The following is a 21,241-nucleotide window of genomic DNA, read 5'->3' on the forward strand; positions in this document are numbered from 1 at the left end:
CAGCTGCCGAGCGCGAGAATTCGCACGCCATATTAACTCGCTCGGCACCAAATTGAGTCTATTAAGAGCTGAGACACTATGTGTGGGGGAGGGGGGCTTGCGATAGAGTTGCATTCCCGCGCGTCACCAGCGTAGAACACGCGATTCTCGTACGCTGGATGGTTTAAATTTCAATTCATTAAATTAATTAATTATGACGTAAAAGGTAACTAACATCGGACCCACGGATCGGACGGCTGCTGATGGACGAGACAGTGTGTGCGCTACCGCAATGCCACCGTGTCCGGTGGCAGCTAGAGCTTCCAGCAACGAGCGCAACTTCACCACCATTGCAGGGTGCGCGATCTGGCGCGATAATTATGAAATGGGAATCTGGATCGCGGGGCCATCTGGAAGGAAAGCTCTGCAACAGGGTTTTCTTCGGCAACCCTCCCCCGAACGGTTCACTCCCCTTCTATGGAGGGTTAGTGATAGCGATCTGTGCAAACGCTTGTTGTCGACAACGTATACCGGCCCCAAAACCCGGTGGGCATCGGTGGCGTGTGGAAGACGGGTCCGGAAGAAGGAACCGGGTCGGGTCTTTTGTGTTGTCAGTTTTGTGCGCGATAATCACGTTGATGGCTTTTGCCGGTGGGGCTTTTGCGCTCATTTGGCAAATGAAACGTGCGTTTACGGTTTGCGCGCGCGAGGGCCGGGAACGGACTAAATTAAGTCGCCCGCTGTCCCCCGCGTTGACAGGTTGCCGTCAATTAGGGACAGTCCGGTGTGCGTACCGGTGGAGCTTAATTGATTGTGGAAAAGTAAAAAACACACCACACGCACACATCATGATGGACTTTTATGAAACGCAACATGTGCGAATTCTACCAGTCACTAGTGGGGGCACAACTACGAAGCTGTTGAAGATATGGTCAGTTTTCGTGGAAATGATGTCCGAACCTTCGCTTGTGGTGGACGAGACTAGCCAACGAACCGACCATCAACACCCGCTCCGCATCGCATGCGGACGAAAATGAGTCCCAAAAAGGGAACGATCGGTTCCTTTTATTGCCAGGCGCTAAAGGTGTAATAGTATAATTGCGGCGATTTTCCGGTGCTTTAACCAGAGCTCGTTTAGGGGCAGGGGGTTTTGTATGGGAAGCTGCCGATAGCGCAGTCTTTGGCGCTGGATGAGGATTGGCTGGCATTCTTTTCGGTAATGGTTGTAAACCAACAACGCTGGCCGTGCTACCGGTGGATGCAATTTCATCGCAACAATTCTATTGTTTCAAGCGTTGCAGGATAAATTAGCCCGAGCCCAGGTCGGCAAACGAACGTCGATGCTCTTGCTTTTCCCAGTGTTTATTTACGCGTGCGTGTGTCCAGAGGGTGGGAGGGCCCAGTGCCGTAATGCATGTGCTGCTACCGGTACGACGTGTTTTATTAGCCAACAACAAGCGAACCATCCTCCACCTGCCATCCTTCGGGTGCTTCTGCAGCTACTTATTTAGCGCTTCGTTCTCTCCTACCGTATGCATCCCCCTATTTGTAGCGTGTAAAATATTTACTAGGGCTGTTGGATGTAATTTATGTTTCGGTATCATCCGCTTCCAGCCAACACCGCCAGTCACACTTGCAGTGAGTGTGGAGATTGGGCTGAAGTTTTCAGAAGCTAGCGTTGTTCCACATGAGATGCATGGTGTTTATAAGCTGTATTGCTGCAGGAATCACGGAATTTTCGTTATGTTCCCCGAACCACCACCCAGCCTGGATGAGTACCGATCGCGAAGATCATTTGTTAGCCGTTTCGGTAAATTTACAACCATTTCGAACTATCGATGCATGGGTTTTCATCGGCACGGCAGGATCACCTTCCGTGCGCTCTCCCCATCGAGAGGAAACAATCGGTACCGGGGGGCACCGGTAATTTCGAAAACTCGAGGAGACATATTACACGGGACACGATCAAACGACCGGTACAGCGCCATCGAGCAGCAACGGGCACGAGCATCGCGTACGGTAGTTGTGGCCGTCGTGTCGTACGGGTGTGTAGTAAACGTTTTTAAACTGTGCGAATTTAGATCGAAATGAAAAAAATATGTAAATATGCAAAACCGATCGGTACAAAACGGATTTTTAACCCGAACGCGCCAAACCATCTTCGAAGGTAGAACGGAGCACCAGGGAAGGAAGACGGCTGGAGCGAGCGGGCAGGGCTAACAAATCGTTGCTCGATTGTAATAAAATAGAAGAAAGAGCTAATTAGGGGAGAGAAGGTACTATTGCTACAAGCCGTTTTCGCGTGTTCGTTTGAGAAGCAAAATCAAACAAAAAAATAACACTCACACACACACATCCCCGTCGATCACCCACTTTCGCACCGCAGCATTTGAAACAGGGGTTGAACAACAATTCACAGTGCGATCACGACCGAGCTTTTTGTTTTTATTTCCACCCTTTTTTTTGTTTTGCTTTTTGTGCTCGCAAAAGGAGCTACAACTGACCGGCCCATCCATGCCCACGGTGCCCTTCTCGGATGGGAACCTCGGATGGCTAGGATTCAACGGCAAATTCGCGTTCATTGGCTGACACGGGCACGCTCATTGTGGGGTGCCGACACGATCGCCATTCCGGCCCTACTTTGTTCTACTTAGGATCGCACGTCGACGTCGCGATCGTGTCTCGATGGGCTTACGGTACGGTATTGGTTATTTTTCGCCCGCAAACTGCCCGGACGGTCGGTAGGCAGCCGGGTGGTGCACGACCGATGATTGGTTCGAGGTTTTGGGGGAGGTTGTTTTGGGTTTTGTAACCCACCCCCGGTGCATTCTTTCGTTGTGGGAGTGGTGGTTGGGTTTTGCATCGGTCACAAAATGCTACATTTGTTGAAAGCATTTCGCGCCGCAATGTTGCGTATGATAGAAAAACCGTGGAAGGGAAAGAGCCCGTGGAGGAATTGGTTTGGAAGAGTATGCTAGAGCATATATCATATAATCATAGAAATCTTTGGAAATTTAGCGTGAGTTTGCTTATCAGAATTACCAAACGAAATTAAAGTTTAACAATAGTTGAAGTAATGATTACAATATTTGATAAAACGTCGTCAATGATTAAAGGAAGTCAGATTTTGGTATAGCTTTTAAAAGGCCTTCGCGAACAAAAATGGAAGTTCAGTTGAGAGTGTTCGGTAAAAGTGCATCTTCAACTAATTCTTCCGGGATATTAGATCACTTTACCCATGATCTTCATCTTGGGGTTTTACGACGCTTTACGGTGACATCTGCTGTCTTGGGGGTTGATGTTAATATTATTGATATCAGATCGACTCCATACGGAGGATACGAAGCACCACCATTTGGCCGACTTCTTAGACCTCCAGGGATATAAGATTACTTTAGCCACGAATTTCATCTTTCGACGCTGAGGCACTTTACGTTGACGTCAGCTGTCTTGAGGCCGGAACTAAATTGTTATTCGATGATCTGACCTTGCTCCATAAAGGAGAAGGTATTAAAAATGTAGGATCTACTATATCCGGAGGATACAAAGAACCTAATGATGTAAAACTTCTTCGTTCCGGAGTGACTTCTGCAATTCGACTAAGTCTCGGCGTGTCTTCCAATACACCTCCGGGCCCTCCCGGTGATAAGGTTATCTTGGTTATATTTAGATACAGATTACATTTGAAACTCGTATTAAAAATCACTTTAAACATCATAGTGGTACTTACTCGCACTCGCCCGGCTGGTCACATTTGCCGTGTATTTGATCACATCCTGGCTTGCAGATTGCTGAAAGTGGCATAATCGCAATAGGAAAATGTAAGTATATTGTGTTAAAAGGGAAATTCGGCGACCATACATCAAATGAAATAAAAACGTAACGTACACAATCAGCGCGAGAGTGAAAGGAAAAACCTCAAACGTATCTGGTACGTGAAAATGAACCAACAGGCCCAACTGGGCAGTAGAGCGATAACGATGGAAAATGAAAGTAAAATAAAATACAATATAAAACCTCGAACCGGGCCCGTCACCGGGCGACGCGTCGAAAGACAATGCGTGCAAGTAGAAAACATCAATGTTGAAACAAATATAAAACCCCAGCGATCGGATAAGATAGTGCGCAGGTAATGAAGAAATAAAATTCCAAACGTAAGGAAAACAAAAACCCCGAAATCGAATTTTCACCACCGTGCACCACGTTGGTAAACTTTGGTAACAGCAGCCAGAGCTTGGAGGTCGTTGTTGTTGCCTTTTTTTACGTAGCTCATTCCCGCGCTCGGTTTCCCTTCAAACTTCCATTAGTCTAATCTCGCGAGCGTTCTCTTATCCACCGCGCGAAGGAAAAGCTTACCGAACGCACTAAACGACTCCAACCAAAGCTCGGGGCTCGATCGCGCACCGGCGCTTGAATGCATCTTCATCGAAACGATCCTCGTCCGATCGATTACATAAATTGACCTTTCACATCGGGTCGGGTTGCTACCAGTGTTTTGCTGTGAGATTTAGACATTGTATGGGTTGGTGAGGTTCGTTAATCGTTCCATGACTTTATCTTGTGTAAATGATAACATCTCGTCGGAATGCTGTTTTGGAACATTGGCCACAACAACGTACGTTGTACTTGAGATCTTCCTTGCTACGGTTGCTTCGATTGGGGTGTGTATGGCTTAGAATACACCTTGAGCGGTAACTAAGTAGCTGCACATACCTTTTTCACAATTTGCTCCCTGCCAGCCGGGAAGGCACACTTTATTGCCCTGCTTGCCGCAGGTATAATGCCCGAACTGGTCATTCCGGGGCCGACAGAACGTCGTACAGGTTGTGTTGTAGTAGTTGTCCGCACACTGCACTCGTACACTGCAAAAATAAAACAAAGCGTTGCACATTATTATGCTGTGACTTGCTCGCTGGCTTCGGCGAAAGTATTTTGGGCGTTTGATAAATGTTCGCCTGCTGATCGGTACTTACCGGTATGTTATTCGTGCGCTCTTTCCTATGTGATCTAATGTATTCCAATCGTGCGACGGTAGAATAACGCCAGAAAATGATGTCTCATCAATAAGTCGCTCGGAAACTGCAAAAAGAAGGCCAACAAAACAAAGAGAAACGTTAAACCACGGAAAGGTTAGCAAAGGGGTCAAATAGAGAAATCAGGTTTACTTTTTTTTAATTAGCACTGTTGATGGTTTGGTTTAGTTAGGGCTTGAAGTTACGCTGCGCATTGGGAAAACAGGAAGGGTAGGATGTGCCCAGCACATTATTCAGCTCGCGCACAAAAGCGTCAGAAATCACAGCAAGAAATGTGCAAGCGGAGAAAGAACGTGATAGCGAATGTATGGCACGATCCTTGCTATACATGGAACGCTACAAATTGTTAAATTGTGAGATTCTTTTTTGTACCGATCGTGTCTCGATGGTCCAGCAAGCAAAGGATGGAAAATTGACGGCAAAAAAAATAAAAACAACAAACAAAAGTGAAAGATCGTTATGCTAATTTTTAGTTAACGTCTGACGTAGTGCATGGTGGCAGTAACGCCACCTCAAAGACCTCGATCAAAAGCCCACCACAGGGCTTTACCCTCTGTTGCACGGTAGCACACTAGATGGGATGTGGTGGAGTCCATCACTTGCACCTAACGTTCGTCGCTTGCATTAATTCACACGAATCGACCGAGGCCAGCCGTGGTGTGGTGTGTTGTTTCACACATGTTTGAAGTACTGGTTGTCCAGTTATCACCCTCATGCAATCTATCGTTGTTTTACTCCAGTGGAGCAACAATTAATTGTAGAAGGTCTTGGTGGAATCCATCGAGTCGCATAAGTACGGGGATAAAAGGTATTTGGGTGATGGGGTAAGGTATATTAAACCATTTTATATCACGGGGTCGTGCTTAGCTCCATACTTACTTGAGTATGACTCGTTGTACATGTCTAAAGCTTGCAGGATAAGTGTGAACGATTTCTGAAAGTAGAAAAGAAAAACGTCATGAAAGAATGATGATTCAACAGATGAAACATGAAGTAGCGAAGCAAGCGTGAAATGTTTTACGAATCGGTCCACCTTCAGTGTCCGGGTGTCGATCCGGGCGATCCCAAAACCGGCACGGTCCCCGGTTTGCTCCCACTTGACCGAAGTAGATCGACCGGCAATGAGAATGTTTACGCACTTAATCGAACGTTCTAGACGAGCCATTCAGCCAAAAAAAACGTGTCCGTTGCCAGCCCGGGGGTTTCCGAAAAGATCGTGAGAATTTTTACATTAATGAGATTGCCACACATAATTCTCACACCGCCACCCGGGGGTGTGTGGGGACACCAAGGGGCGAAACCGGTGGAAAATATTTTCGGACTTGAACCGTTGTTTTGTTTCGTTTTTTTGTTGTTGTTGGGCACCGTCACTTCTGCATCGGCATCATTAGAGCAGAAAAGAGACGAATTGGAACGGTTATGCTCTCGTTTTTCTTTTTCGTTTAATTCCTACTTTTTTTGGCTGTGCTGCTGCTGTTGTTATTTTACACCCCGGTTCCTCATTTGGTGATTTCACACTTTTCGACAATTGTTATTGTTACGGCCCCGGGACCAGCCGTAGTCGCCTCCCGGACGCTATGAATTACAAATCAGGAAGGGATGGTCCGATGGTCGAACCAAATCGAGGCAATTCGGGAATGGGAGATCACTGTTGAAGTGCTTCTGGAATTCTTGATCAGTCGCTGGTGGGTCCTGCCCGGTGGGGTCACTGACACACCGACGCCAGTGAACGGTGAGCGCCATCTTTACCAAACTTTCCCTTAGCGGGTTTGATTTTTTTTTGTTTGGTGTGGATCTCTTCAACTCGACGTTTGACCCAGACTTGTGGGCCCGATGTTCGAAGATCCTTGTTAGGTGATAGTGTCCCCCCCCCCCCACATATGCACGGTGTGAATGTGGGATGGTGATGGGGAGCTAGGAAAAAGGTGTCGAATTAATGTGATATTTAGAAAACATGAAACACATTCGTTGTGTTCTCCCCGGCCTCAAATGTCCAAACACCCCACATCTCGATGGTATCGTACCGAACGATCGCTCCGACATCGATTGATCCGTCAAAGTGGGGTGTTAATTTAAGAGCGTGGCTCATAAAAAGAAAAAAAAGATCGGGTAGCTTTTTGAGAAATTCAACAAATTGACAAACAAGCGTGATCGATAAAAATCTTTCCAACGTTTTGTCCGGTTGCGGTGCGTCACACGTCCCCGTCCAACGCCACCGTCTTCGCGCACGTACTAAAACGCTTCAGCTCGCCAATCCATCGTGAATGATGGTGGCCCGGGGATGGGGGCGAAGGTGTTGGGGGGCGAAACATATGCGGAGATCATCATAAAGATTCATTCATAAACGTTACCGGCGAGTACCGGCATCGTGCCGTCGCGGGCCAATGGCCGTCCATCGTTCATTAGACGCGCGAAGCACATTCAATGGGGGCAGCGCAGCTACAGCTGTGCGGGCGCTCTTGGTGCGAACTATGCGAACGGACGAGCGTGATCGGGTGAGATCGTCGTTTCCTGCTCGTTATGGCACGTAGTATTCACACATCATAACTCAACACCCCCTCCCGGGTTACCCCACCGTGATACCCTTCCCCGTGTGTGTCATGTGTGGAAATGTTTCGCACTGGCGGATCAAATCGCGATACCTTGGCTAATGTGTCACCGGCACAAGTCGGTGGAATCACTGGAACTGGTGGAATAAGGGGGAGGGCGCGAAAAAAAAACAATACACTTAAATATGGTTGTCTACTTCATCAAACTACCTCCACCCCCTCCAAACAGACAATCCACCCGGCGGCTGCACGGGGAACTCCATTTACGTCTAAACAGTTGTCTCCACAGTGTCTCATCGCGTGATCTCTCACTTAATGTGTCCGAGAAACCGGAGCATACTGAGGGGGTAAGGTGTGTGTAAACACGGTGACAGAACATCCGATTCGTCACCCATCCCTTTCACCCAGCCGCGCATCCATCCCTCCCATCCTTCCGCCCCGGCTCCGTCAGCATCAGCATGCTGTTCTTCCTTCACCTGCACGAGAATGCGATCGGTTGCAGCGTAGGGTAAAACGATGTCGGTAAACCGCAATTTACATATCTTGTTCCGAGCGATACCTTCATTCATGCTGAATCTCCCCCCGATCCACGGTAGATCGCGATGCCCACCGGCAGTGTGCCACACACACAAACCGCTCATACACAAAAATGTCCGGAAAATGTAATTTAATTTGAATATAATATCTGCCCCTTTCCGTCGCAACAAATACCATCTTCCCCCCTCCAAGACCAATCTCTCAGTCACCCTTCGGGAAGGGTTCCACGTAAACTCTCCCGTACAACGACTGACCGTTTGTGATGGCATGGCAAACGACGAAGACGCGCGGTTAGGGTACCTTTTTCTTTGCTGCCTCGTTTCGTTGCATCGTTACGTCTCGCGGCACACGATAGCATCTAAGCGAGACCGATCTGGGTCTCTCGCGCAAAGGAGCTTTTATTATGATTGAATTAAAACGGTTGATAACAATAACAAAAGTATTCTATTCTTGCTCCCCTTCCTCGCGGGTCCTCGCGGCAGACGCGTGCGTTCCCAGGGATTCTTCCGCGCGGGGTTCTTCCCGAAGGGGTGCCGCCTGGTGATCACTTGCCCTGTCATCATCATCATCATCATCGTCGTCGTCGTCTTCGTCATGCGCATCGTAGAAATGGAAGGTAGTCTAGATTAATTTATCCATCTCTATCTACCCATCCACCTTACTTGGGGACGATCGAAATGCCACTCCAGGGGCGGATGTGCGAGTCTGTCCGCCGGTACAAACATTATGACACTCGGGTGGCGATCCCGGCCAGCTTAACGAGAGTATTAATTTATGCTTCCGCGCACGCACGACCGCACAATTAGTATCGTGCGCGCCCTTGCTTCGGTGGTGCGTGTGTTTTTTTTCTCTTCTTGGTTCTTCGTTGGGTCTCTCCCATGTAATGTAATGGAACCGTCTATTTTTTGGTGGTTAATTTTTGGTAGTTGCTGCTTCTTTCCGAAGGAAAGGGAACCCCACAAGAAAGGTTGTGGCCCCGCGTGTTGCATTTCATTGCTCCAGAGCGTACTTTAAATAATTGGGCCTGTTATTGAATGTGGTCGCCGGAGCAGAAGCCGGATGCATTGTTTGGAGGTGAACATTTTACATTGGGTGTTCGGACAGGGACAAACAAAACCGAAAATGCTTACAGCAGGTGACGGAAGCACAATTTGTTTAGCATTTGCTCGGAAGGTAGTCCCTTTTCCGTTTTTTGTGGGGTGTGGATAGCATAAAAACCATCCGATCGTGGAAGGTTAAATGTGTTGGTAAATATTCAAAGTCAACGTTCATAGTGATCTCCAAAAAAGCACCGACGACCTGGATGTGGTCGCTCGAGCACAATTTTGTTTTTAGCTCTGCCCCATCATGCTCATCGGCTGGTAGCGTGTGCTGCCAACTTTAAGTGATAGCAGCGCGCGTTGAAATAAACCGCAAGGGGCTCGACGGCACGGCCGTTTTGCAGTGGATGACGCATAGCCAAAGGGGAAAACGGTATATTGAGTTTGCGATACCATCGTGCACCCGTCCTTTACGACGGACGGGACGGACAGCTAATGTTTGACGTGCGACGCAGCCGCCATCAACCCGATAAAACCGTGGTCTACCGGGCGATCTATGAGCGCGTTTACCCCTAACGCGAACGCTTTATCTCCCGCAGTGCGCGGAACTCGCATTTTATGCTGTGAAGTTAATTGGAAATCAAATGGCGTCCAAAGCGTCCCGAAAATAACACAGCAAAACAGTGTATAGAAAAGAAAAAAAAACAGAAACCAAACCGATCGGTGTTTGGGTGTGTCGCTGGGGAGTACCGGGTGGGGGAGCATTCCCAGGGGAGCAGGACAAGCGACGGGATTGGGTGGTTCGGTGGATAGGCGTATCGTAAAAATAAAAGCCCTTAACCCGTCCAACCACGGGTTCCACCAAGATCTAGGATGATGAGGTTCTGGTTTTCATCATCATCATCGGTTTCCAATTCAAGCTGACCAGAAGAGATCCATCACCCGCGTGGTCCGTACGTGGAGTCCGTGTGCACACGACGGGCGGTAAAACTGGCCGCGGCAAACAAAGAACCCGTTTGTTTCCGTACCCGCCGTGTCTAGGCCGTGCGTTTAGCTTCCACCGCGCAGCAGCCCACGATTGAGCATTAGAAAATCTCTTAATCAGGCCCAGAAACCTGGGGCCATCATCCGGGGATCCGCGTTCTATCGCGTGTGTACCGATTACCCCATTGGGATGGGTGTCGTTTATATGGCGTTGTTTTCCAATCTACGTGTGCGTAGAATTGTTCGGTTTGTTTTGTTCAGGCTTCGGGGGGAAGGAAAAAAAAAGAGAGGGAGCAATAAAAATAAAAATGGGAGTACAATCACGATCCCGAAACACACGTTCGGACACGTTCGTAACTATTGTCTGCCCATAATTGCAGAAGTGTGGCCCGCGATCTCTAATCTTCATTGTTTGGCCGTACCGGCATGATGACTCCCTCCCCGGGGGGGATCTGGAGCGCAAATGGTTGGGAGAAGTGGATATCATCCCCAAAATCCGTTGAAAGACTAGCATATCTTGGCACGATTGTCCTGTCCCGGGGTCGGTGGGTTGCACGCGTTTATGGGAAATTAATTATCGCCAAACCATTTTACTGAACTCGCTTCGGGTTCGTTTGCCTTCCGATCTCCAGGTTGGCAATCACAAGGAAGGGATCGTATTGAAATTCTGTTTACTTCAAAAGTACTTTAAAATTAAAAATACACACCGTGCGGTCCGGTGTGCTTGAACTGCTTGAATTTCTGAGCACTCTCGATCCTTGCGTGGAAACGAGAATCGAAATAATAAAATACCGATCAAGCAGCACTCGCACCAATTTCCAACCGGAGCGCAATCGAAAGCCATTTTCCAACTTCAATATCAAAACTGCTCGACCGGACTCATCCCCCGGGGACCGCGAAGGCTCTTGTTGGTTTTTGATGCTATTTGATCGCTGCTATTCACATCACCCTTGTGTTTGAAGGAGATTCTTTTCGTTTCCGAAAAAAAAACGGTCTGCTCTCTTTCTCGAACGCGCGTTGTCCGGGATGTTTATCTTAGGGACCCGCGTTTTGTTTTCAAGCGCCCTTTGAAGCTGCTTGGATTTCACTTTACGGTTTGCTACGTGCGTCGATAGCCCGAACGTCGGCCTTAGCCGAATGTGTTGCCTACGAAAACAGTTCCGCTGCTGCCTGGCTGGGAGGGGTTTTTTTTTATTTCTGATTTATTAATCCGATGAATGGAAACGCATTCATAAATGGTGATTTGACGAGAGTTTTACGAGTTTGATGAGGTTCGAAATTCCTTAGCGAAGAACGGTTCACCGTTCGCCTTATCTCTCAACGGTGGCATTATTATTCTACGCAAAGCACGCACATTCCACGTTTAAAGAGTAATAAATGTCCAGCCGCCCTTATGCGCGGTCAGCCTTAAAACTGGTCGAATTGTAAAACATAGCTTTGTACACTTTTGTGTTTCGAAAATGGAACGTACACAACACATATAGGCGGCTGCTTTTTGTCGCGCCAGTCGCGCACCATAACTTGTCATTTTCAATGTTGGCACACTAGTTTTGGTGGCGTGGGTTCATATGCTGTCAAATCGCATAAAGAAAAAAAAAGACACTCCGCACCATTTTCTCCATCCCTAATGACAACCATTCTTGGAGTTGGAACCGGAGATTCCCGGAAGGAGGTCACAAGAATGCCATCACTTGTCAACACTTTTAGGGGAGGCGCACAATATCGCCACAAATATGGCTGCTTGCCCCAATGCGGTTGTTAACGGTTGTTGTTACGCCGGGGTTTGGAGAGTGGACGTACGGGTATGTTTGTGAAATGATTTATCTTTAATTGATATGTTCCGATGGGCTTTTTCGGAAGCGGGAATACCCCGCGAAGATCGACTCCTCGTTGGACTTGGAGCGGAGGATGGTACGGGGTTGGCGTACGTACAAAATTGGCCAGTATTGGTTTTGGAAGTGATAATTGAAGCCAACCCCCTCCAGGTCCTTACGTGGATGCGTGTAATGTGCCCGCTGGTGTTGGACGGAACATGGTGTCGAAGATAGGGTTTGGGTTTGTTCGCGGTCAATTTCAGCCTATCGGCAACGATCATACCGAACATGATGGACGGCCCCCGATGGCCGGATCGCGAAACCTGGAACATTGGTCCGATAAAGGAAAGTTGGGCTGGCCTCCCGCTGCGCTCCACGCGAGCTTGCGATCGGTTTGTATTGCGCGCGCGGCCAAGTTAATGAGTTAATTAGCTGGTCACCGTGAAGCATGGTGTACTCTTGCCCGCGGTACGGTAAGTCACGTTCCCCGACCGAACGCTCGCGATTGGCGTATCGCGTGATTTTAGATCTCGTTTTGATCGAGAATCAAGAAGAAAGGTGGTAGACGAAGCACAAAAAAGTACACTGCCTCCCTTGCACCTAATGATGGGGTCGCATTAAGGAGGACCTTTCGGTGGAGTTGGAGAAGCTGCTAATTAACCTTCTTTTTTTTCTTTCACTCAACCAACTGGTGTTGGTACACTATTCTTGTCACGATTCTCGAACGAATTTCTGTCGATCGCAAACGGGGACTATAAAGCTCACGAAGACGGATTATCCAGCGGGTTGCGTGCGGCCGAGCGCACACCACTGAACGTCGATCATTACGATCGGTTAACATTGGGCGAAAATCATAGACGCCGACGTACACCCGCAGGAAACCTTGAGCTTCCGGGCGAGCTAGACACAACGCGAGCCGGGGTCCTGGGGAACCAAAACCCTATCGCGCACCGAATGGGCACGATTCTGTAAAGATCAGTGCAATTCCGAAGCGCCAAAGGGAGGTCCCATTAATGATCGGTTATTTATGAGCGACCACCGCGCGATCAATTCGAGTCCCCGCGGACGTTCCCGGCGGCTGGACAGATGTTACCCGCGGCAACTCGAGATAAATCTTCAATTTGATCGAAGGCCGAATTCTGTGGCTGTCGAGCCAGCGTAAAGAGCATCGATTACGAAACGATAATGATGGGCGTCTTTTCGGAGGTTTTCTTTTTCGTAGCCGATTCCGATGCCTTTCTAGGCCGGTCGGTCGGTATCTTGTTAGTGCAGCGCACCGGGCAAAGGGGGATAACAAAACGCGCGGGGGTTTTTCCTGTTTTCTCCCCCAACACAACAGCGATCCTGCGACGGTGCACAAAGAGAGGAGAAGCAATTTGAGCAGGGAAAGTAAACCAACCAGCCAGAGGTCGCCGCTGGTAGCTGGGATGTATCCAGTAATTATGTAGCCTTATCCGTGCGCCGATACCGTACCCTCCAAAATCCTGACTGCTGAAACGGGTGGCGGCTTCGGTTGGCTGTGGGAAAATAGTTACATTTCGTAACGCAAACAGTTGATTGAAAATATAAAACAACAACGTGCCACACAGCGCCAGTGCGGCACTGAGCGGCACACAATTGGTCACCATTGTTGGGTTTGCGATTCACTTTCCGATAGCGGAAAGCCAGGGTGGGGAAGATAGGAAAAGGGCTAAGCGCTCACCCGGCGTAGGGTGAGTGTGACACCCACCCTTTTCGGTGGGAATCGATGAAACAAATGCAAGGCTGACATAAGGCTGGACCCGTGCAAACAAACGAACTAGGCAACGATAATAAAAAAAGGAATCAACATAGAAATGAAATACTACAAATACAGCCGAATGTCAACGACATCCATCAGCACTGACGCCGATACCACGCAATATCTTTTGTTTGTGGTAAATGTCAATGCAAATCAATTTGGCGTCGGCGGCCTTTTTTTAATGTTTTAAGCGCTCGATCACACGCGGAATCTGCATCGATGTTTGGTTCCGATTGTGGTTCGTACTTTGTGCTGATTGTGTGCTGCAAAAAGGGTGCCTTTCGGTTTCGGTCCGGAGTTCGGTAAAGCAGACACCCAATCTCTGCGTACGGGTGGTAATAAATTAAACAAAAAAAAAACAAGCGCACATTGCACCGTGGACGAGTTCGAGGCGGAAGAAGGAAGAATTATGTACGCCAGCATTGACCCGGCTGTGTCACCGAGGGAATATGAATCGGGCGTCCTCTTCCACCTCCGGCTCTAATATCCCTGCAACCCGCGGCGGTAATGTGAGAATGGCTAGGAAACGCTGCCATAACGATCGGGAATTGTGTTTTGGGTGGTTTTCATCCAGTGCCTGTGTGCCCCCAGCGGCTTTATGCTCATGAACATATTTTGTGGCGTGGCGGTTTTATAAATGTAGCTTTTTGTCTTTGTTTTTGCATAGTGTTAAAAGATCTGTTTCGTAACGTTTTTACAAGCAAACGTCCAACAGGCCCCACTCGATGCCGTTCGTTGTCTTATGGGGGGTGTGTGGAAGTTTACCCCAGGAAACATAAACCAGAACACACCGGTACAATACGCCCGGGCCAGTGGTGAACAGAACGTTTTGGGCTGCGGTTAAACAAAACCGAAAGGAGTCGCGCATAAAGCTTCTACATAATTTTAGCCCTCCCGAACGAATACCCCAATCCAATTCCTCCATAATGAGAGCTCTCCACAAAAGCGCTGGTGTTATGGGATGCTTTTGGTGGTCCACGGTCCCCGAAACGCACAATCCCCCCCCGGGTTGACAAATGGGTCAGTTTTAGGTTTGGTTTGGGTGGAGAGAATGCATCTTAATTAAATGTGTATTGTTGAAAGCACCGAAATGGTGGACGGACAGGAGAAAACAGAAAGAAGAAAATCCACAGATCACCCGCAACGGTCCGGCCAACCGGGGGTGATAGGACAGGGTCCGAGACTGAACATAAAACAAAGAATACGGAACCGTCGCCAGGAATTTGAACCAGCAGCAGCGCTTTTTATCCATCATTATCGCCGTCCGTTATCGCGCTTCCCGAAAGAAAGCCGATCGGACGTTTCCCGTGGTCCGAGCAGGCGAGATTTCAATCTGTGAATCTCGCCCCAAAAAATCATTCGCTCAATCCCGCAAACAGTGTCCCGGGGTTGCTGCTTTGCATGGTGGTGTTCCTTCTTTTTTTGGTTTCTCCTTTTCGCTGGCTCTGACGTTGGCTGCTTTATTTTTGTGTCGCGATAGTGGCCGTCGTTTATCTTCTGCTCGTAGGCACCTTATTGATTTATGTAAATTATCGCGATCGCCAAAAATCGGACACTTGACAGCATCGGCCGGGCATCTCCCCGATCGCGAACCATTCTACTCCGGAAAGCCGGAAAGTTAAAAAAAAAAAAAAACAGCCACCGAAGGTGCGCGAATTCGCAAAGAATCATTTTAATTAACGCGAAACATTCTCCGGCGAGCTAATCTGTCTGTAGCAATTTTGGGGAGTTGGAGTGTGTACCCTTCAGATCGTTTCTTAAACGGCTCTCGTGGAACTCGTGATCGTGATGCAGAGCTCACCGGTGGAACGGACGCTCGGTTTGTGATCTCCATTCGGGGCCATGTGAACCAAACGGAGAAAATGGACGCGTGATTGGTCGAACCCTTTCGTCATTAGAATTCCTGTGCGTAAAAGGGCACTGGGGTTCGGGAGTATCGACCAGTATTTCTGCACACATTACGCATTAAGCGGATCATATTCAGCGTTTGTCGTTCTCGTGGGTCACCTTTGGCAAGCACTTTGAGCAGCACGGGAGCCAAATTCGGGGCACGGAACAGTCCGCCCCTGCCAAAACTAGTTTTCTCGCACGTACCCGGGGTCGCGCTCTAATCCTCCAATAATACCATTTAAATTCGTGATTAGAATACTATTATCCCAAATCAGGCAGCCTTTTTTGTGTTCGCATTTCGAATTGTTAATCGACGACGTTCTGGTGTTCTGTGGTGCTCGAAATAATCCAAGCCGCCCCGTTGATGAGCGCTCCGTTTCATTGGTGGTTGTGGAATTGGTGGGCATGAGAAGGCGATCGAGGGCGAAACAACAAGCGAGACAAAATCTGGAACCACCGTAAAAAGACGGAACAGACGGAGCAAGAAGTCGAGGCGCTTAGAACCAACTGCCCAACGGTTCTGCTCTGGATGAGTTGGGGCATTGTGCAGGGTTTTTTTTCGTGCTGGAATAAAGAAAAATCCAGCACCGGTCCGGTGGTAGCCAGAAAGCCACCAAATTGGTGTATAATTTGATTTCTTTCTCTCAGTCCTTCAATGACTGGCGAGAGTCACTTCCTGCCAGTGGCCAGTTTTGGAGAAGATTTTTTCATCCTTCTTGCGACGAGCGAAACACCGAGCGAAGGTCTCTACCAGATCATGGGTAAAAGGGAACGGGTGTAATGTGTTCGCATTATTCCTTGAAATTTGATTAATTCCCGATGCGTGTGTAAAATCGTTAATATGACACGATGTCTGCGCATGGGGGGAAGTGGTCTGATTTTGTGGACCTGTTTTTCTTTTTTTGGCTTGCTCCACCGCTTTCACGAATCTCGCCCGAGAACGGCCAACAGTTAGTCTGGCAGCAGAAATGGTTCAATTAGACACTAAATGGCAACGGGATCGAAAACAGTGTTGCGTTCTCGTTGGACGAAGTTCTGGGAAACAGCGCAGTGGGTTCCACCAAATGTGGGGTAGTTTTTGCTCTTACTTTGAATGATACTTTCCAACTGTTTGTGGTAAACAAAAAAAGTAGAAATAACTCATTCAATTTGCATCGCTTTCGATGCAACAGAAAAACGGGTAGGAAGCAAGCTGAAGTTTGAAAGGGATTTCCTTTGCAAAGTACACATGCGGTGCGGTTTGGGCATCAATAAATTGCGCTTCTGAACGATAATTAACCGAGAAATTTGTTCCTGTGCCAATAATGAACCAAAAAGTGAGTGGTGAATAACCATAACAACAACGCAGAAAAAAGAGTACCAGTGTGCAACGTTCGGACGATCACATCACGATCTCGCAAGACAGCGATCTCCAAACGCATCTCCCATTATTGCCCAGTACTCGTGAAAAGCTCACATTTCAGTTTGTTGGGCTTCGTTTTTTTTCGCTCTCTTGTTGCTGCTTTGTGTGTACTCCACCCTTTTTAGCGCTAACCTGCTTTCATCCGCACATCCGCCCGCAGTGTGCGTTTCCTTCTTCCGATGGGAAAAGAAAAATGAGGCAAAAAAAGGCAGGAAAAGCGCTTTACTTTGCGCCACATTTAGTTCAGCGCAGCGCAGACTCCATTTTCTACCTTACGGTTTCGAATCAAATCGCATCGCGCATAATGTATGCGATGGTAATTGCCACTAGAAGCCGTGCTGCTGCCATCCTAACTGCATCTCAAAACGCAGCATAATGTAAGCACCTTTCGCGCCCGGTTGTGTTAGTATGTGCCATTTGGATCGTACGTTACCGTCCCTTGTTTTGCGATTTCGCATCGAGACCGAACGGCAAATAGAGGGGATGCATCCGCCGATGGATGGATGGTGAAAATATTAAAACACCATTTGGATTCGGTACGAGAGGGAACCCCCCCCCCCCCCCCCCCGGTCCAGGTCGGGAAATACCATAACCTGACGACTGACTGACGGACGGATGGACTTGCTGACTGGACCCGGGCATACCCTCCTCGTTTTGCCAGCATCGGAACGGAATGGAGTGATATTTATTTGAAAAATGATTGCTCTTTTGCGTGGCTCCCACAGTGGCTTCCTCGTGCGAGGCACCATATCAAAACCCCGCCATGTATCGCCGCCGCCGTCCGCTGTGATCGCGTAATGGTGGCGTAAACTTCCATACGAACTTCCCTCGTGCGGATTTATTCTGCACAAAATTAACCGTATTTACCGTGCAATTACAAGCGATTCACGACTTTCGCCTCGTTTGTTTGCGGACAAAGCGGCACAGAACGACGACAGCAGGGTGGGTACGACTTCCGAAGAAAGGGGGACTCTCTAGTGCGTCTAGTTGCGACGTTCGGAGAAGAACGCCGTCACATTTCCCTCGGCACACATTTCGCGCCGAGTGGTTGCATGCAAACGGTCAGTATTTCATGACGATCGCGACTACCACTTCAGCAGTGTTTGTTGTAATGAGCTAGGAAACAAGCGTGTACAAACTCATAAACACTTCGCGCGGAGTACAGCTTCCTTCGCAATAACACGCGCCGTGATTGAAAGGAACTTTTCTTCCGCCGTGCCTTCGTATGCGGATCCGTGGGCTCTTGGAAGGAAGAACGGCAATAAGTGCGCAAAGCCAACCGCGACCATCATCTTCATCCTGGTACGATCCGGTACGTATTAATTACCGTAACTTAATCGCGCCCGTGTTGTGTGTGATGATCCTTCGCCAATACCGGGCGGAGGATCGTGCGCTCGTGACGGGCCGAAAGATCGGACACGCATAAAGAACGGCTGCTGCGTCGCTTCGTTCTCGCTCGATCGCCCAAGGCCAAAGGATGCGCCCCTTGGGGTGGAAACCGTTTCCGGCCGTTGTCCGGGAGTGTGCTGCTGCTGCTGCTGCTGGAAGGAGATCAACGCCACTTGTTTTTCGCGAAGTCGGTGCTCACGCGATGTCGAAGAAGCCGACGGCAAATTGCTGCACAATCCATTGCTTCTGGTCGAACCATGCTGGCATATGGCACGACAAGGGTTGATGAGCTGTGTGTACATGCGTGCGTGTGTGTGTGTACAGTCCATCCTCTCATTGAGGTTCTGGGTGATATCATGAATACTTAATGATCCTTACGCGGGATCGTGAGAATAACCGAGCGAACTCTGGTACGGAAGAGAATAATTGGTTGTCTGATTTACCTCGAGCTCGGTTTCGCACCAGATGCATTCCCTTTTTTTGTATTTGCTTTTGTGCGGATGTGTAGGTAAGTTGGGTGTTTATTTTTCTTTTGCGTATGCGTTAGGCATCAGACGTGGTTGCAAAATTTGCCAAACTCAATCTCGCCTGAAGACAGACGACTTCCATCGGGCACTGGCGGAACACAGCGAACGCGTCAGCGAACTAACGGAGGATTGTCTCGCACGGATCGGGGCAGGTTCCTTTTAAGGGCAGTGGCATAAGTTCATCCCATATTGGCCCTCTTCCTCCAATCCCCGCTGAAGTCATGGAGGAAAGTGTCAGTGATCTAGCAGTGCCGAAGGATATAAAGTCTAACATGCGCGCGCACCCGGCGAAATGCAAATTCGCCATTCGGCGCTACTTCTAAACACCTTCGCGTGCTAGCTCATGAATATGCACGAGCCCTGCGGCTGTCGTCGATTGGACACTCCGGGGTTGCACACTCCCGGCAGAACAAAACACTTGCAGCGCCTAGCGCTTTCTTTGTCCGACCAGAACCCATCGAGCTTATCGCGCGGTTTCGGCAGGATCGGCATCATCGTAGCGTGTTGATGTCGCTTGGCAGCAAAAGGAGCCACTCCGGCTGACATTCCAGCATCCGGAACGGGCAACGTGGAGTGTGGAACGTGATGCGCGTGCAGTTGCAGCTTGTCCGTGCGGGTTCAAAGGTAGCCCACGTCGCGCCCGGTACGACGACGTGTTCTTCGTGACGGTTGCCCTCGACGCTGGGGCTGTTTCGCTGATAGGGCCAGCAGCCACCGTGCACGATCTCGCTCGGGCAAGTGGGCGAATAACCGAACCCGGCCGCATAGTAGCGATCGTGTAAAGAAAGCCGTCAGCAGGAAACCCATTCTCCAGCGCGGGAATGATGTTTCCCGGGTTGCATTATCCTTGCGTCATTTTTTGTTTGTTTGTTTGATGCTGCTGCTGTTGCCGTTTCTTCTCAATCTTCAATTTGACCGGGATGTTTTTTTTTTGGGGGGTTTTTCGTTCTATGCAAGACAGCTTTCCACGGCGTATGATGGGAAAATAAATTTCTGTTAATCGTCTTGAAACCATACTGGGTCCCGGGGAAAAGTGTAGTAAAACCCTTTTTCTCTCTCACGAGTTCGGCAATGACATGTGTGTGTATGTATGTGCGCTCGTACAAACCATTCTTCCATTTTCAGGTTTCAGATGGTGGCGGCAGTGTTACAAAAAGATCCGCAACACACAAAAGCGACAAACGAGGCAAGCAAAACGCAAAGAAAATGCAACACACAAATTCTTCCAATTGCACAGAACTGCAACCGTGCCGATGCTCGGTTGCACGAAACATCGAATCATTGTGGTTATTGATACGCCAGATGTATTGTTTTCCACGTGCTTTTATTTCAGCCCTTCAGCCCTTTGGTGGATCCCGAGTTGCATGGATGTACATGCCGAGAAAAGGATGAAAAAAACCCACACCGAGATATAGAACACAGAACAATTGAATGTAAGAAAACCGAAAACAACGGTTCGAGCATGTGTACTTGTTTGCAACAAACAGAGCGACGACGATTGGGTGATCGGGCGGATCGGGAAACAGTTCCACAAAACGCCGAACTCCTGAAGCAGTTCAAAACATGCCATAAAATATAATAACACGGTTTAGTGCATTGGCTTCCATCGCGAAAGCGATAGACCACGGCATTATTGTAACATCTTCATGGTCGCTGTGGATTGAGAGAACTGAGGTTGAGGATCTCTGTTGTTTACTACCCACGGGATTATTTGCAATAAAAATTAGATGAATATCTTTGCAGTTTTGCAGTATGATATTTGGGCTGGATATTTGGGTTTTAAATATTTTAATTATAGTACACATAATTACATTAATCGTTATTAATATTTAAATATTTTAAAGTTTCTAAAAAAATTGCAAACCCTTCTATGAGGACTTACGAATCTTTTCAGGAGTTATAAATCTCTGAGATGTAATGAATTCCCAATGAATCTTTGAGATTCATGATTCTTGTAAGAATTGACTCTCTGTTCGATTGATTCCACACTAAAGTTTCATATGAATGATTTTTCTCAAAAGTTTCGTTAAACACAACACTACCCCCATCGTATGCTGCTCCAACAAAATAATAAGGATCATTATTCACGGTTTGCGTTATCGCATTAAAAAGACGATATAATTCAGAGCAAACAGGCGTCTGGAGCGAATAACCCAATATTTTGGGCAAAGGTGAGAAAAGGATAATTAAAACTGACCATCATTAGGGTTGAACGTAATCAGCTTCATGTGATTTTTGCCATCCAGAATTCCACCGCAGCAAGAAGTAAAAGTGGTGGTGGTTCTGGATGGCACTTTTGGTCACTTTTCCCCATTTC

The 21,241-nt window shown here is 48.2% G+C and overlaps 1 protein-coding gene across 1 annotated transcript in view; it reads right to left on the reverse strand.

The window, feature by feature from the left end:
• The window catches only part of LOC128310611 (protein serrate), a 103,081-nt gene that overhangs the window by 47,654 nt on the left and 34,186 nt on the right, over window positions 1–21,241 (reverse strand). Inside the window, exons 4-7 of the mRNA XM_053047295.1 lie at window positions 5,892–5,946; window positions 4,953–5,058; window positions 4,693–4,841; window positions 3,710–3,770 (exon numbers count right to left, since the gene is read on the reverse strand). Coding sequence (XP_052903255.1) covers window positions 3,710–3,770; window positions 4,693–4,841; window positions 4,953–5,058; window positions 5,892–5,946 — 371 coding nt within the window. The remainder of the gene's footprint in view (window positions 1–3,709; window positions 3,771–4,692; window positions 4,842–4,952; window positions 5,059–5,891; window positions 5,947–21,241) is intronic.

This window comes from Anopheles moucheti, chromosome 2 (assembly GCF_943734755.1).
Source record: "Anopheles moucheti chromosome 2, idAnoMoucSN_F20_07, whole genome shotgun sequence".
Classification (NCBI taxonomy): domain Eukaryota; kingdom Metazoa; phylum Arthropoda; class Insecta; order Diptera; family Culicidae; genus Anopheles; species Anopheles moucheti.